At 39.0% G+C, this 16,863-nt stretch overlaps 1 protein-coding gene across 3 annotated transcripts in view; it reads left to right on the forward strand.

The window, feature by feature from the left end:
• The window catches only part of NCAPD3 (non-SMC condensin II complex subunit D3), a 71,584-nt gene that overhangs the window by 35,391 nt on the left and 19,330 nt on the right, over positions 1 to 16,863 (forward strand). For all 3 annotated transcript variants that reach the window (XM_037000871.2, XM_037000870.2, XM_037000872.2), the window contains 8 exons: positions 3,966 to 4,157; positions 4,482 to 4,579; positions 4,678 to 4,793; positions 7,676 to 7,783; positions 9,599 to 9,713; positions 9,808 to 9,915; positions 11,025 to 11,263; positions 12,118 to 12,197. In XM_037000871.2, coding sequence (XP_036856766.2) covers positions 3,966 to 4,157; positions 4,482 to 4,579; positions 4,678 to 4,793; positions 7,676 to 7,783; positions 9,599 to 9,713; positions 9,808 to 9,915; positions 11,025 to 11,263; positions 12,118 to 12,197 — 1,056 coding nt within the window. The remainder of the gene's footprint in view (positions 1 to 3,965; positions 4,158 to 4,481; positions 4,580 to 4,677; positions 4,794 to 7,675; positions 7,784 to 9,598; positions 9,714 to 9,807; positions 9,916 to 11,024; positions 11,264 to 12,117; positions 12,198 to 16,863) is intronic.

Here is a 16,863-nt window from a genome sequence, read left to right on the forward strand (position 1 = left end):
TTCATCTTGGAAAATCAGCTTTCCAAACTACTTAATATATACAAAGACTTGATTTTGTTGGATTGGTTAATTTAATAACACTGCTTTGTGGTTTTCCCCATTGATGACATTTATTGAGCACACTATGCTACAGTCATCTTACAATTAGTTTGTGCTACCTTGACTGCCTTTCTTTTGCTTTTTTATTTATCATAGAAGAAATACTTCCCTGCTTATTTTAATATGTAGTTATGGAGGAAGTATCATACAATAGAAAGAATAATAGATTTAGTATCACAAAACACCATTCTGTAGCCCTGCAAATCACTTCATCTCTCTAGGCCTTTGTTTCCTCATTTGTATGAAAAGCCTGTGGATTGCATGATCTCTTAAGTCCCTTATGACTGAAAATGCGTTCACTTGCTAAATATTTATTCAATACCAACCCTATGTTTTGCTGAAATTCCTAGAAGGGAGTGGAATTTAGTCAGCAATAGAATCAATTACTGTTTTGCTTTTCTTAGAAATATCTCACTATACACACCCAACATATTAAAACATCAGGGGAATGAAAGATCACAGCCATTCTTCACAAAAAGGCAGGAGAGGTCTGCCACAGCTCATGAAAAGCTGTTGGGAAGTTTATTTCATTTATTTTTTTAAAAAATTTTTGTGTTGAAATATAACGTATACAAAAGATTATACACCATAAAGTCAACAAATAGCAAAAAGAAAATATGCTCATGTAACCACCACTCAGGTTAAAAAATAGAGCTTTGCTAGGTTCAGGAAATACCCTTACACTCCCTTCCAACCACTGTCCTTCCCTCCTCTAATTGTAACACCAAACATTGGTTTTCTCTATTCTTCAACTTTATGTAAATGGAAGTATATGCTATGTACTCTTTGTGTTGGTGACACCTTCCACTCAAGGTAATATGAAATTCATTGAAGTTACTGTGTGTATCTGTAACTTGTTCACTTTCATTGCTCTGTGTGTGTGTGTGACATTTATGAATAAACAACAGTTTATTCTGTTGATAAACTGGTTGTTTCAGGTTTTTGATTATTACATATAATGCTGTTATAAAGATTCCTGTGCATTTCTTTTGGCAGACATGTACCTGCATTTCTGCTTGGTATATACCTGGGAATAGTATTGTTGAGTATATTTTTACTCACCGTTAATAGATCCTTCCAGTTTCCTTGAGTGGTTATACCAAGTTATATTTTGCTCCAGCAGCTTTAAGAGTTCCGTTTGCTCTGTAGCTTGGCCAGCATTCCATGTTGCCAGCCTTTTTCTTTTTAACCATTCTGGTGGGTGAATATTGGCATTTCACTGTGGCTTCAGTTTACACTGCCATGCTGACTAATGAGATTGAACTGCTTTTCATGGGTGGATAAGCATTTAGGTATTCACATTTGTGAATTATCTGCTCATGTCTCTTGTCTTTTGTTCATTAGGCTGTCACTCTTTGGCTTGTTCATTTGAAAGTGTTCATGATGCATTCTGTATACAATCCATTGTTAATACCTGTTGCAGATGTCTTCTCCCGTCCCATGATTTGCATTTTCACTCTCTTAATGGCATCTTTTGATAAATTTAATTTGTCAGTGGTTTTCTTTATGGTTAATGTATTTTTACAGAAACCTTCCTACCTATGGGTCATTTAAATATTCTCCCATATAATCTCCTTTTTAGTTAGGTCTTTAATTTAACCTGTATTCAAGATGTATCATAGCTTCCTTCACAGGCTTGGTTTTCATTTTAAGATAGGGGAAACATTTGAGTATATCTGAAGTCAGAAGAAAGGGAAAGGGAACCAGCAGATAGAAAATATTGAGGATGAATGAAAAAGATAGTTAATAAAGCTTCTGAAAGAGAACATTATATATGAAATGCACATTACAGTAGGAGAGAACTTCAGAAATAAAAGGAAACAAAAAGAGTAGGGGAAGAGGTTAGCCAGAGGCAGGTAAGATTCCTCAAGGGAGGAACAACCTAAGACAGGCACAGTCGCAGGGGGGCCATCAGGTGAGAAATTGGAGATCAACAGAGGTGAGGCTTAGAACCTCACCCCCCCTGTTTTGAGAGAAATCTTCTGCATCCATGGATGTTTTGTTGCCCTTGTCTAGCTTGGATTAATATTAGTCTATAGGCACAGACCTGATCATCTACATTTGTCCTCTTACAGCACTAAAATATGTTTTCTACCTTTATCTTGCATCTACCTACCACTTCAGCATTTTATTAAAAAAAAAATAAGGGAGAAATGTGGGATTCACATATAAATCAAGTATAAAAATCAAATGAATAATCATATCTGACTTGATTGTTTATAGTTCATAATGCGTGATCAAAACCGGAAGTTTCTGTGATATGACTGCCCTTGCACTGTTCACCATGTAGGAACTTGTTCACTATGTAAGAACTTGTTCACCATGTAAGAACTTAACTTGTTATGCTTCAGAAGATTGCAGACTATTGAGAATTAGGCTTGGGGTTGATTAATGATTGTGCATTGAGTCCCCTATACAGAATTTTATTGTTGTTAACAGCCATTTGATCAATAAATATGAGAGATGCCCTCTCAAAAAAAGAAATTTATAAGGAAAAAAAAGAGTAGGGGAAGAGAAGTATAAAGACGAAATAATGTGGACACTAGAGCTTTCTAGGCCTTCTTTTCTCAGTAAGGTAGTAACAGAGTCCTTGCCCAGCAAAACAGTATTATAGCAGCATTATTCATAGTAGCTAAAAGGTGGAAACAACCCAAGTGTCCATCAGCAGATGACTAGATAAGTAAAATGTGATGTGTACATTCAGTGGAATATATTCAGCCTTATAAAGTAACAAAATTCTGACACGTCACAACACGAATGGACCTTGAAAACATTCTAAGTGAAAAATGCCAGACAGAAAGGGACACATATTGTATGATTCCACTTACATGAGATACCTAACATAATCAAATTCATAGAGACAGGAAGTAGAAGGGTGCTTACCAGGGACTGGGGGGAGGGGAGTGGGAATGTGTAATGGAGACATTTCAGTATGAAATACTTGTTGATTGCATGTATCTTGTTTTTGGATAGGAATCAGATATAAATTTTGTTGTACATTATCTGCAGTAAAACTCCAGACATGTATGGGTAGATTCTTAAAGCTAATTTATCAATAAAACCATTTCTGTGCATAGGCTTATTATATGTAGATGTGTTTATTTTGTTACAGTTGCCTTCTGCATGCTTCCACGAGAATCCTTATTTTTTAATTTAATGAAAAAGTTGTGTGTGTATGTGTGTTCCTAGCAATCTAAAGAAATTTAATTGGGAAAAGCAATGTATTTTTCTCCTCACTTGAATGTGTAATATGCAAATATCTCATGAGTCCTATGGGAAGGAGTAAAATAAATTATTTTAAAACAATGACAAAACACAACACTTTAATACATCAGAAGCACTTTTTGTGTTATTTTAAAAAGGTTTGAAATACGTATTTCTGAGTGTCATTGCAGGTCATAGCAAAGTTTAGCTTGTTCAGTATCACCATACTTGAATGATAGGACGTCATTTTTTTCCAGTGCTTCTGTTGAAAAAGGACAGTGTCTACATTTTTTTATTACTAAAACCCTATAAACTCTGGATGTATTTGTTACTGATAACCTATCCCATATGTTTGTATAGAAATTTTGGAGAGAATGAGGACGAGATGGGTCTCAAATTAATTATGAAATTTTATTCTTTGTTTTAAAAATAAATACTTCATGAGGGGAAAAATAAATATACCTTACTCTGTATAGTAAAAATCTTAAAGATACCTAGTTTGGTATCAAATACGTCATTAGCTGGGAACCTCTGCAACGGTGTTTTATGTGCCAGAGGAATTCCAGAGCAGCAAAAGTTGACACACTGTAACTGAGGGGCTGGTCTGAACAGTTTGTATGTATACAGTTACAATTCTGCTTTCTCATCTTTTCTTTTTCCAGCCGCTATTTAAATAAGGCTTTTCACATCTGGTCCAAGAAAGACAAATTCTCATCTACTTTCATAAACAATGTGATATCCCACACCGACACCGAACACTCTGTGCCAGCCTGGATGCTGCTCTCCAAGATTGCTTGCTCCTCACCCAAGCTGGACTACACCAGAGTAATCGAGTCCTGGGAGAAAATGAGCAGGTGTGCAAGCTCAAAATTCAGCTGCTGATAGAAACTTAAGATTTTTGGCAACAAAGCTCATGTCTTAAGGAAGTGGGCTATTTCATAGCTATTTGTATACACAGATCTTTTTTTAAAATTCGGGCATAAGAAAAAACATGGAAAACAAGAATCAGTGTTCAGATTCCAGTTTACCCTTGGTCCAAGTACCCTAAGTTCCTGTGCAGCTTGACTCCTAAGCCAGGCCCCCTAGTCCTCCAGGATTGATAATCTAGGTAAAAAGGATTTTGTTGGTAGTAATGTTTACCCTAGCTCCATATTGATATTCCTCTGCCCTTTTCCTAGTCAACAGAATCCCAGTTCAAACACCTTAGGACATATTCTGCGTGTTATTGGGCATATTGCAAAGCACCTTCCTAAGAGCACCCGGAGCAGAGTGACGGGTGAGTATCTCCTAGGGAGTCTTAAGTAAAGGCTTTGCCTCTCACTTTATATGTATTTTTAAGCTGCTGAACTTCAAAGGCTTTGACTCTTTTTTTAGATGTTGTCAAGTGTAAGCTGAACGGATTCCAGTGGTCTCTAGAGCTGATCAGCCTAGCTGTTGATACCTTGCAAAGACTCTGTAAAGCATCTGCAGAGACACCTATTGAGGAACAGGTATGCTGCAAATTCTCCTGGATATGTTTGTCCTTTACTTGTCTTGAGACATATTAGTTTGAGGAATGTTCTTTGTAGAGAACCTGAAAGTGCCCTGCAGCTATTAGCACAAGGGAACACTTATGTGACAAGCAGTGGGCATTCCCACCCCAAGAAGATCTTAGCTGCTAAAGATCCATGATTCCCTTAGGAAGTCACCACCTTGGTTTTAGGTACAAGTGTCCTCTCGGAAGGCGTGCCTGCTGGGCAGACTGCAAGGCTGTCTTTTAATATGGTTGTAGCCAGAGTGCTTGTGAGAGCTTTCTATGTCCTCCTCCCTTACTTCCGCCCTCATTCCAAGGATGCTTAATAGAAGATTTCCCACCTCATCAGGGGGTTCCCTCCAGGCCAGAAGATTTCCTGATTATTTGATAAGTCATAATCCTGGAAAATGCTGATCCTGTTACTGTAATGTTTTATTACTCTAATATCCTGCTGTATCATGCCCCCAGAGTTGTCTAGAGCCGACAGCTAATGTTTTATATAGATGTAAAAACACAAATCCAGTCCAGTGTTTTATTGAGATGGAGGGTTGCTTTGACTCCCTAAAGGGTGTCCATATCAGTACCTCTAACAAAATTACTTTATTGCTATGTGTTCTAGGTTTATCATACTCCTAGACACTGCTAATCATAATGACAAATTTTAGGATTGGGGTTATTGGTAAGATTCTAGAAGTCAAAAACGTATTTAAATAATTGCTGGAATATATTTAAGTTTCCTAGAATAAAAAAGTTACTGCCTCATCTGAGCTGCCTTAACTACTATCCTGTGCTTCCTTTTCTTGAGTAAGTTCCTTAAACAAAGTTCGTCCTTGATAAGCTACATTGTCTATCTATAGGAACAGCTCTAATAAGACAGTATATTCTAACTTCTTTGCTTGGGACTTCAAACAGATTGAAATTTACTTAACTATTAAAAAGGCCCAGCTCTTTCCATGTAAACAGTGTCTGGTATTTTCCTGACGTATACCTGTTGGCACTCTTCGATCAAAGGGATGCTTGCTTTATTTGATTTTTCTAATAACCATTTATCTACGGATCTAAGAAAGTATATGAAAACAAGGAATATCATCTAAATAGGTAGGAGCATATTTGAATAGCAGAAAATAGGTCAAAACAAAAAATAAAACAAAGCTGGTAATGAGGAAAGAATGATGTAGGAGGAAAAGGGAAAATTTTTATGGCAAATGGTGAAACTACGTTCCTGCATGTCTCAGTAACACACAGCTTATTAACAACAGAGGTGTGACTGACCACAGGTTACTGACTCTCTCCCCATTCTTTTCTTTACCAGCACTGTCTGGAAGAAGACAAGACCGTGGGTAACACTGGCTGCTTGCTAATGGCCCACAGTCATTAGGGCAGTAAATTATTTCAGTGTTAGGGTCTGAGAGGAAGACAGCATCATCTTCAAATTTGGAAATGGAAAACTAGAGGAGAGGTAGAACTTATTACTAAGTTAGGAGAAAGGGCAAGGTTTTAGCTCCACCAATACTACCTCCCTAGGTGGTAGACAGTGGACTAAAGACTTGAGATTTTCCAGAATCTTAAGATATTTAAAATCCATATGACCTGGTAGTTTCCCCTAAACAGACTTCTTTTTTCTCTGTAAATGAACATTCTGTATTTTACTGAAAAACGAATTACCCAAAGAATAGATTATGAAGATAATAGCTCAACAGTAAGATGTATGAAAATAGTTCGGTCCTTGGGCGTGTTTGCTGCCTGTAAGTTTGGTATAAGTTAGTAGTGCTTTGTGGGTATCACTGAAAAAATCCAAGATCTTAGACTATATTAATAGAAATAGTGTCTAGAATAAGAGAGGTGATGATCTTCGTTTTTGGACTGATTGAAATCTAAGTTGACATGATCTGTAATTTGATTTTAAAGACAATTCTCAGAGAAATGTTGATGAAACTGAAAATATCCATAGGCGAGCAATTAAATGGGTTCACAGAGCAGGCTGCGGAAGGAAAAGCTGAAGAACCTGGATGTGTATCTGGAGAAGGAAAGATTTATATGGGATTGGCTGCCTAGCTGAATTCAAATATATGAATGTTCAATGAGGGGAGAATTGGCAAACACTGAGTACCATTTTATGGTAGTGCTGCTAGGCAGAGTCTCTTCCTGAGGTTCCTTCAGCATGACAGGGGAGGTGTGCACATAAACAGATAATTTCAACATAATAATTCCTAATATAGAAGTGTGCAGAGGGTAACATCCTGGAGTGGAGCCACTTAGCTCACCTGGGTGTTTGGAATGGCCAACTAGGGAAACCGAAGTCAACGTCGTGGAGTGTGACTGCGCTCCCTCGCTTGGCATGCACATGCAGTTAGATGCTGTGGGTTAGAGTTGGTGACCCTTGAGGTTATTTTAGCTAGTAAGTTTAACACTGACAGCTTGCCTCTAATGAATAAATTTCGGAAGAACAAATGTTCTTTTTTCTATGTCCTAAAATGTACTATTTATTACAGTAGTTAATTTGCCATCTACATATGCCAGAAGAACTTTGATGCTTTTTTCTATTACTGGAAGGGCACTGCTGTTATAGATCTCATAAATTAGGGCACTAGATCTTCTCAGATATATACCTGTTGCCCTCATAGGGCAATGTAGAAAGATTATGTATGTATATATGTATACTGTTCTCTGTTAATTCCACTTAGCCACTTCTCATTGTCAGGTTGCTAAGACAGCAAAGACACAAAGCACAATGACTAGGATTGTTCATGGTTGATGGTTTGTACATTTAGAGATCATAAAAATTTGAGAAAATTGTGTGTCATGGGTAGTCTGGTCGATGTCCGGGATCCTTCAGAGATGGCCCTTGCCTTGCCGTAGGAATCACTGAGACAGGTGTGTGGGGATGTCCTTTCCACCTGTGTACACCGCCTCTCCAGCATAGTGCTGAGGGAAGATGGTGCCAGGAATATGGACGAAGACATGCTGGTGAGTAACTACTTTCCTTGGCCATTCTTTTGTCTTTTGTATCATTTGGTGGTTTTTAAAGATAACTTTGTAATGTACATTTCTAATACTAGTAGCAAGAAAAGGATTTCCATAGCCTAGAGCTTATGCTTTTTTTAGAAGAATTTTTTTTATCAATGACCTCTTCATTTTTGTCTCCCATACATTATCTGGGGGGCAACTTGCCGGTATATACTTCCTCCAGTAAGGTCCTGTGAGATACCTGATCTAACGGGGAAAACACAGTATGTGTTGTGAGCTTGCATAGAGTCAAACTTAGAAATGATACACTGAGACAATAATAGTAAAGTAACTATACTCCTCGTTCTTTTGGTTGGCTTGTATGGTAGCTTTTTAAATTATAATGTATCTACTGGGCTGTTTGAATATCAGCCTACAGAACTAGGGAACAGTGCTGAGCAGTTCTAAATCATGTCTAAAATAAAACGAGAGACTTTAAAATCAAAAACACAATGACCTTGGAGCAGCACGATGGCTTGTGGAGCCAGTCTTCTGGTTCGAATGGCTGACCGTTAGCAAACATGCTGTGGTGATTCTGATTCCAACCCAACTCTGGCCAATAGAGAAAACATCAGGCCGCTTCTTGATGCCCTTCAGCATCGGCATCATTTAACCGCGTTGGCCATTTCCATCTGACAATTAATAGAGTACTTTTCTTCTGTCTTCAGTTTGTGCTTGGCCATCTTGCACTTGTGTGTAGTGGTAAAAGACCATGTTTAGGTTTGTTAGAAGAGAAGACCATTTGTGCCTGAGGCATTAATATGCACACAGTGCAGTAGTAAAAATATTATCAATAGGAATCCAGACGTTTTAGGTCAGAGGGCTGCACTGTGTAGAATGGCCTTGACCCAGGACTTCTGGAGCTCTCTCGCTCTTCTGATTTGTCTGAAGAAAAATGCTTATTATGAGCAGTGAGTTTTTCCCTATAAGGGTTTTTTTCCCCAACTGTTAAATTTATTGCCAAAATCTAACTTCCAGTCAAACTAAGTATGCAGAAGTTTTGCCTTATAGTAATATTGTTTACCTCACTTTTCTTTAAATATAACTTAAATACTCCTTGAGTCCTAAGAGATACAGTTTGTTCAGGATTTTTTAAACATGCATACACTTATTATTGGCTTTCTTACTCAAACATAAGCCTCTGTAACATTTTACTGCTTAACAACAACCCCTGCATTTTTTTGGAGGGGGGGCGTGGAACCCAGTATTCCTTACCTACAAGGCTGAGTGTCCTTAATACACATACTGTAGTGGTGGCTGTCGGCAGGTACTCATAAGTTTTTGGTAGGAATATAAATAATCAGAAAGACAGTTTGGAAATACATTTTAAAAGGTCCAATAGTTTGTATGCCCTTTAACACTGGAATTCTTCTGAGGAAGTGGAACAGTGTCCAGAGGTACAGAGGTGTTCATCAGAGCTAATGAAGACATTTGCAAAGGATTAGAAATGACAAAAATATTCATTAGCAATGGAATAAATTATGATGATATCCATAGTTAGCATACTTATGTATTTTTGTATATGTTGACATGAAAGGATGCCTAATATTGAAAGTAATAATTGCAAATCTCAAAATAGTGTGATTGGTAGTGTGTAAGAAAAGCCATGTGACTATAAAACTACTTGGAAGAAAAAATTATGTGCAAAACAATGGTATCTTTGGGTGGTGGGATTAATTGGGGGACAAAAAAAGTACTCTATTGACCTGTCCTTGATCTAGCTAGAGTTAATTTTTCTGTTCCCTTATTTTTACTGGAAACCAATTCTCTTTGCAGGTGAAGTACATTTTTACCTTGGGAGATATAGCCCAGCTCTGTCCAGCCCAAGTGGAAAAGCGAGCCTTCCTCCTGATTCAGTCCATTATAGCTGCTTCTGCCTATGCTGATCATTGTGAGGCACTTGAGATTATCCTCTCTGCGCGTGCTCTTCTAAGGCTGGGTATGCCCTGAAGCACTGTAAACAAGCCCCTTTTCCCTTCCCATAGCACTGGCATCTGAAGATAGCAGTGAAGCCCCAGCCTGTCAACCACCATCCCAGGTTAGAGGTTCTGTCATGCCTTCTGTGATCAGAGCACATGCCATCATTACCTTGGGTAAGTAAAAACATTGCTGGTACAGTCTTGTTCTGTGTGTAGCTTTTGTCTTAAACATGCCAGCCTTGGTAATGTGTTATGTACTGCAGGGCTTATTTTTCTCTAGCTCCTGTGAGCTTGGGAGGTAATTCTGAAAGGAGCACCCAGCTCTTTAGGCATCCCAGAGTGCTGATAATCAGAGCCCTTGTGTTGGTGATTGCTCAGGACTAACAAACTCAAGCTACTTCCTGTAGGGAGCTTTTGGTTTTTGTCAATTTATTACAATTGTATCTGTTTCTGTGATTTATTTTACATTCATAAAGTAGCACCATCAGGTTCATTCATCAGGAACTGTATGCCAGGCACTGCACTGAGTTCTAGGAATGAAAAAATAAATTTGCAATTCAGTTTACAAAAGGAAATGATCTATTTGATACTTCCTGGAATTGGTGGGTGAGCTCTTTAAGTCTGATTCTTCATGAACTTAGGTTGCTATCAATCTTGAAAGCACTGACCTCTTTGCTGTATTTGAATTTTTTCTAGTGTAATTGTCTCTTTTATGCTGGAAAAGAATTACGAATGTTTTTTGTAATAATGGTTATTTTTTAAAATCTAAGAATTGCAAATCAGAGCAAAACATTCCCCAGGCCACAAAACAAAACTCAACAGCATCCTTCCTTCTATATGAACAAGAAATAAAAATAAATAAGATGATAATTCTTTCCTACTTACCTAGATCAAATTTCAAGTTTATTATTAAATGTATAGTTTCTGTACAGTATGTGTATAATCAAAGTTAAATGTGTCATCTGTTAGATTTTGTTGGTTATTTTCCAGGTAAGTAGATAACTCCAGAAGTCAAATGTTGACTTTAAGAGAAAGATAATTTTACTACAGTGAAGGAACTTCTTATAGTATATATCTCATAAAACCCTGGAGCAGGGAGTATTTTCCCTTTTGGTACTTTGAACTTCCTAGTATTTAGTATTGGTCAGTCTGCCTTTGATTTTTTTGTTTGTGATTATTGACGTGATGTTTTAACTTTGATTAAATAAAATGCATAGCAGGATATATCTGGAGGAAATTTAGAATGGAGTAGAGTTGAGACATCTTAGTCTCTCCTTTGACAGGTAAACTCTGCTTACAGCATGAGGAGCTAGCAAAGAAGAGCATCCCGGCCCTTGTGCGGGAGCTTGAGGTGTGCAATGATGTGGCTGTTCGCAACAATGTTGTCATTGTTATGTGTGACCTTTGTATCCGGTACACTGTCATGGTGGACAAGTACATTCCCAATATCTCCATGTGTCTGAAGGATGCAGAGCCCTTCATTCGAAAGCAAACACTCATCTTGCTTACCAATCTCTTGCAGGTACGTGGAGAATTATATCTGACATTTTTACCCCACCACCATTGCTTCTGGTTTAAGAGACTATTTGAGAAGCATAGGAACTTGCTGCTATGTAGTAGATTCCAAAAATAATTAACCTAGTCTTTGGCTTAAAATAACACTCCTCTAGTGACCCATACAGCTTGTTAAACAGATTGTTACTTCCTGATACTTGTTTTGAGTGTTTGTTTAGATACCCTGTCAAGCAGTGTGAAGTTTCATCTTTGGAAATAACTACCATGTAGCAAAAAGTATGCTCAGTAGATGAGGAGTTCTAGTTCCAGTTACATCATTCTCCTTGACTTTGAACAAGTCAGTGTTTCTCAGACTTAACTTGATAGTATTTGCCCTGGCTATCTCAGAGTCAGAGTCCCCTGAGACATTTCAGTGTGGGAAACTGTAAAACTACAGAGCATTAGTTACTTTCATTCATGTATGTTTAATGATGGTAAAATAATACATGGTCTTTAAAAAGAAGGCATTTAGCTATTCTAGTATGTTCTCTATCTTCGTTTTGTCATTTATTTTGTACCTAATAGAGGCACCAGGGGCACTCTCCATTAAAGCCATGTTCTTTGAGTCATTTTCTTAACTATAGATTTGATACCATTCTGCATATTCCTCCACTTCCCTTTGTGTTTAACAAACGGTATTTGCTTTCAGGATGCTGGGAATGGAGTACTAACAAATTGCACTAATGTGCCACAGATAGACTGAGCAGATAAGAGGTGTGACATTAAATAAAAACATATAATATGTTCAGTTATATGACTGAATACATTTCAGGTTTATATATTAAAATCTATCCTTAAGCATGCTGGTTTCTCTTTGTACAGGAAGAATTTGTGAAGTGGAAGGGCTCTCTGTTCTTTCAATTTGTCAGCACCCTGATAGACTCACACCCAGACATCGCCAGGTAAATCTTTTCCCTCAGCTGTCAGGCAAGTGAATAATTTACCTAATTTCCAGTATACATTAAGATCTCTTTTCTATAAAATTAGTTTACAGTTGAGTTTTTTAGTATTTCATGAGCCTTTAGCCATTGCCAGAAAATTAGCAGGTTTTTTAAAAGGCTAAGCTATACAACAAAACTTTATTTTGTATAGTAAGTTTTAAACAAAAACCTCATCCAGATTGACTGTTAAATAATCTCAGCATTGACTATGTTTGCCAACATTGTCTGCTCCTTCTTATAGGCATAGTGTAGAGCAGAACATGCCTGTCAGAGTAACTCTATATAGGGTAGTAACATTAACAGCTATGTTGATTTCTAGGCCAGTGAAATGGTAGTTTTGATAAAGAATTCAGACTTTCTTTTAAGTGCGGAAATTGTAAGGAGGAAATTCTAGGAATTAAGACAGAATTGCACAATGTGAAGTAGTTATACAGATTACAAGCCTCCTTGGAAATAGATGTTTCTTGAGGATTGGAAGGGAAACAATTGCTTTGCTACTTAATTCCTGTCCTTGCGTAATTTTTTTAAAGATTTATTTTCAAGGAGTTGAGAAATGATCTTATAGAATTTGCTAGTCTAGATTATGATGTATGAATAATTCTTTTTAAAGCAAGTCTGAATGGAAAATAGAATGTTGAATGCCATGGCAAAAGCTACAAGTGTTGGGAAAAGGTCTTTGTAGAGTTTATTAACTATAAATAGCCTATAATAATGGGTCCCTCTGGTTCTAAATATGGTCACCAGTGATTTACTCTGAGTTCCATGGAAGAATTTCTGTTCAGTTTCCTTTGGGTATAATTTTCCAAGGAGGAACACTTTACATAATAAATGAATAGAAGGTTAACATTCTAATTAATACTATTTAGAGTGAGAAGGAAAAAGCTAAGGCTATTACTTTTTTGCTGTTGTTTATATAATTGGGAAAGGTCCAGAACAGCTGAGCAGCACCCTCACCTTCATGCTGCCGCCACAGGACTGGCTCCCGGGGCTGTCCATGTGCGGTGCAGCCCAGGAGCGGCATCCTCAGAAGTTCTTGGAAGACTTGCAGATGATGAACCTGGGAGGTTAAGACTGGTTATTTAACCTGCATTTCTGTGTTCTCCCTACTTTTGTCAGCTCATAGGCATGTATATTAAAAAGAGCATTGATCAGTACATGAAATATACACAGAACCTGTTAACACAGGTGATCAGAGCCTGAATCAGAAAGAAATTAGAAGGAAAGATAAAGAGATGCTTATGCTATGTAAGGTTTTCACTGCCTCTTAGAGCATTTTAATACTTCCCCCTTACATATTTCCATTTTATCTCTGCTCTCTGGGTTTGTTTAAACCAATGTTTAAATGTGGACCATAATTTTTCAACTTGGAAAAGCTGATGACTACCTTAGCTAACTGTAATTTAAATTAGTCTGTTCCCCCATTTTTAGGCCAAAGGTCTGGCCTATCTGCTTACATTAATTTTTCTGTAGTACCGGCTAATACAGATTTCCAAAAAGACTGTAGTGACAGAGCCTACTGAATTTAGTTTTGGTCCAGGTAGGTTTCCTGAAGGTCTGGCATGAGTAAATGGACATGACATTTTTAGTGGGTCGTAAAACCCTGAAGTTTGGGGGCTACACAGTTGTGATAAATTTTCTTCTCTGCCCACTAGGTGGCATCCTGGCAATACAGCAGTTACAGAGTGACAGCTAGGGAACTAATACCTTGTTTCAGTGTAACTGGGCAAATGCTGCAGAAGTGCAAGGAGGCAGGGGCCAGAGAGGTTCAGGCAAGAAAGTCAGTAACATGATGGACTGTGAGATAGAAAAGGATGTAGCTGAGAGCCGGGACGGCTCAGTACAGTTGTACAAGTGGGATGGCGTGAGGGAGTCAGAAAGCTGGAAGGGCCGTGGGTGTGGTCCTGAGGTGGGTTGTTTGACATCAGAGGTGGTGTGTTCCAGTCACAATATAGGTAGGTCAGGGGAAGGCAGTACAGCCTGGAAAAGAGAAGTAATGGCTCTGTAGGATCTTAGTACGCTGGTAGACAGTGACTGCAGTCAGGGCCGGGGGTGAGGGCTTGATAATATGGGCGAATGCTGAAACCACAATGTTGTTCATGTGAAACCTTCATAAGATTGTGTATCAATGATACTTTAATTAAAAAAATAAAAAAGAAGTGGGGCATTCCAGCTGTAGTGACACAGTCTGGGATATAGCTGCAGAGTAGCAAGATGGAGTACATGCTGGGGTCACTGTTGTTACCAAGCACCTGAAAGAGAGCTTGAAACCAACTAGACACCCAGGGAACATTTGGTCAGTGAATGAATGAAAGTATGTTAAGGGGGGAGTGAGATCCTCATGCCCTGACTACAGGATTTGAGGAAAAAAGCCACCTTCCATAGAGAGAAGGTGTAAGGGAAATGATGTCGGAGGAGGAAAGCCAGCTCCGTTTATGGGGGGCAGTGTAGGGAGGGAGAGGCTTGGCTCATGGAACCTGGAGTACAGAGTACTCAGAAGGAAAATTCAAGGCTGGGAGAGGCCAGAAGTGAGAGGAGAAGAAAAGAAACAGGGTGAAGTACAGATGGGATGGAGGTGAGAAGTGTGAGACAGGGCATTGGGGTGGGAGCCAAGGACATCGTGGATATAGGAAATGACCTGCCTCAAGATTCAGACAGAATTCTGATATAAACGGGTCAGCCCCACTTCTAATCTGAGGTAGACCACGTTGTGGGCCAGATTAGGGATGTGAGTCCTTTGACTGTGGCCTTCATTGAGCACATGTCTGCTTCAGGAAGGCATTTGTCTTTGGAAGACATCTGAAGGAAGGCAGGTTTTTGTTTCCTACTAAATCTGAAAATGGAAGTGGACAGACTGCCCTTTCTTGTGGCCTCCCACTGCTGTGTGAAACCTGGATTGGAATCTGTTGTAAGAGAGTTATTTCTTTGTACAAGATTACTACCCAGATTTAGCTTCCTTTGTTCCCCTTACAGTGCACTTAACGCAGTGAAGGCCTGGGCAGCTCTGTGGTGTGATTGTGTATGGGTCCTGTTAACTGTGCTGAGGGAGGAGGTGGGGGACCTGTGCTTCCTGATCTCTCCCCTTATGGGATTTCCTTAGACTATCAAAGTTCCAGTCCGGGTACCTTGGAAACATGCTGCCTCTTGTCACTCCGAAGGAATGCCCTAGGGGCACTGCTTGGAATGTTCATTTCTTTTAAATTCTCAGTTGACAAACAAAAGAACAAAATTGTCCCTCTTCTTGTTTATCAAGCTGGTAGTGTCTGAGTCTTAATCCAGTTAAGGAGGAAACTTGCCCTTTGAAGTCCCAGTAAATGCAGCAGCAAGGTTAGTACTAGATATTCCCCACTGACTGGCTTCTGCCTCCTGGCCTCTTGTGATGCAGATTCTCTGACTGTGCTTTCAGCCCACGCATCTGAAGCCTTTGCATCCCCCATCTTACTGTTGAATGTATCTGTATGGTGGTTACAGCAGTTAGTCACTGAGTAGATTTGAGTCTTGGCATGTCAGCCATGTCTGCCTGTCTGTGCTGTTGACCTAAACTCTGAGCAAATGAGCATTTGCCATCAAGTCAGAACTCAGGGCAGACCCTCTTCTTGTGGAAGAATTGCTGGATTCTATGTAGTTTTACATTCTCCTAGGAACTGCCTCAACTCTGAGAGAACATCCAGGTGGCTGTGAAATCTGTACATGATAGGTTAGCTGTGATAAAGTGCCATAGAAGGCAGTCTTGTTTTTAGGGGGACTGTTTTTATTAAATGGCTGTCTCCATTCTTTGTGACAGGTGATTTACCAGGGTAACCCTTGTTTAGAAAGAACTTCATCTGATGCTGGGACCTTGGCTTTTCCAACCTGGTTTACTCAACAACTGTTTGCAAACGGTCTACCAACTACCATTAGATCAAAGAGGTGCCTCTAGCTGGCCTTGAATGAATTTCTCCTCAGGGAGTTCTCTTTATTAAAGAGAGTTTCATTTGTTGTGTGTCATAATTATGTCAGGTCCCTTCTTTCCTAGATGCAAAAATTCCTTACTTGCATCAGAATTTTTATCTAGGCTTATTCAACAACATTATTTCTGAACTACCTTCTCTGACTTTTAATTGATGTGTGTATTATAAATACAAACTGATTTTAATATTAACCTAAGGCAAAACATTAGGGGAAGATGAATCTCCTTTAAACCTTAATGCATTCCAAAGCCAAGAAGAAATTATCCTTGTTGATTCTGTCCATGAGAGCTGACTAGTGCTTCTTGTTTAGGTGGAAGGTGTAGGTGGAAATGGCATTTAACTCTGAAATGAGATTAGAACCTTGGTCTGGACAGAAGGAATGGATCAAAGCCAGCTCTGTGCCCCTCTAGGTTGACCCCTGAAAACCCAGTACCTTGGCATCCCTCACCTGCCGTGATGATGGAACCACCTTTAGGGAGCCCGTGGCTGAACAGTCTTGATTTTCATCCATGTACATTTGGCCTTGGAACCAGCAGAATTTTGCCCTCTGGCTTGGTGCGGTTCTAGTGGCATCTGTGTCCCCCTGTACCATGGCACTTGCATGTTGGACACCTCTCAGGTTTGGAGGCACAGGAGAAAGGAGAGCCCCTGTGCCTTGCTGGGGAGTCCCAAGCTCAGTG

The sequence above is a fragment of the Manis javanica genome, chromosome 6, assembly GCF_040802235.1.
Source record: "Manis javanica isolate MJ-LG chromosome 6, MJ_LKY, whole genome shotgun sequence".
In the NCBI taxonomy this organism is placed as follows: domain Eukaryota; kingdom Metazoa; phylum Chordata; class Mammalia; order Pholidota; family Manidae; genus Manis; species Manis javanica.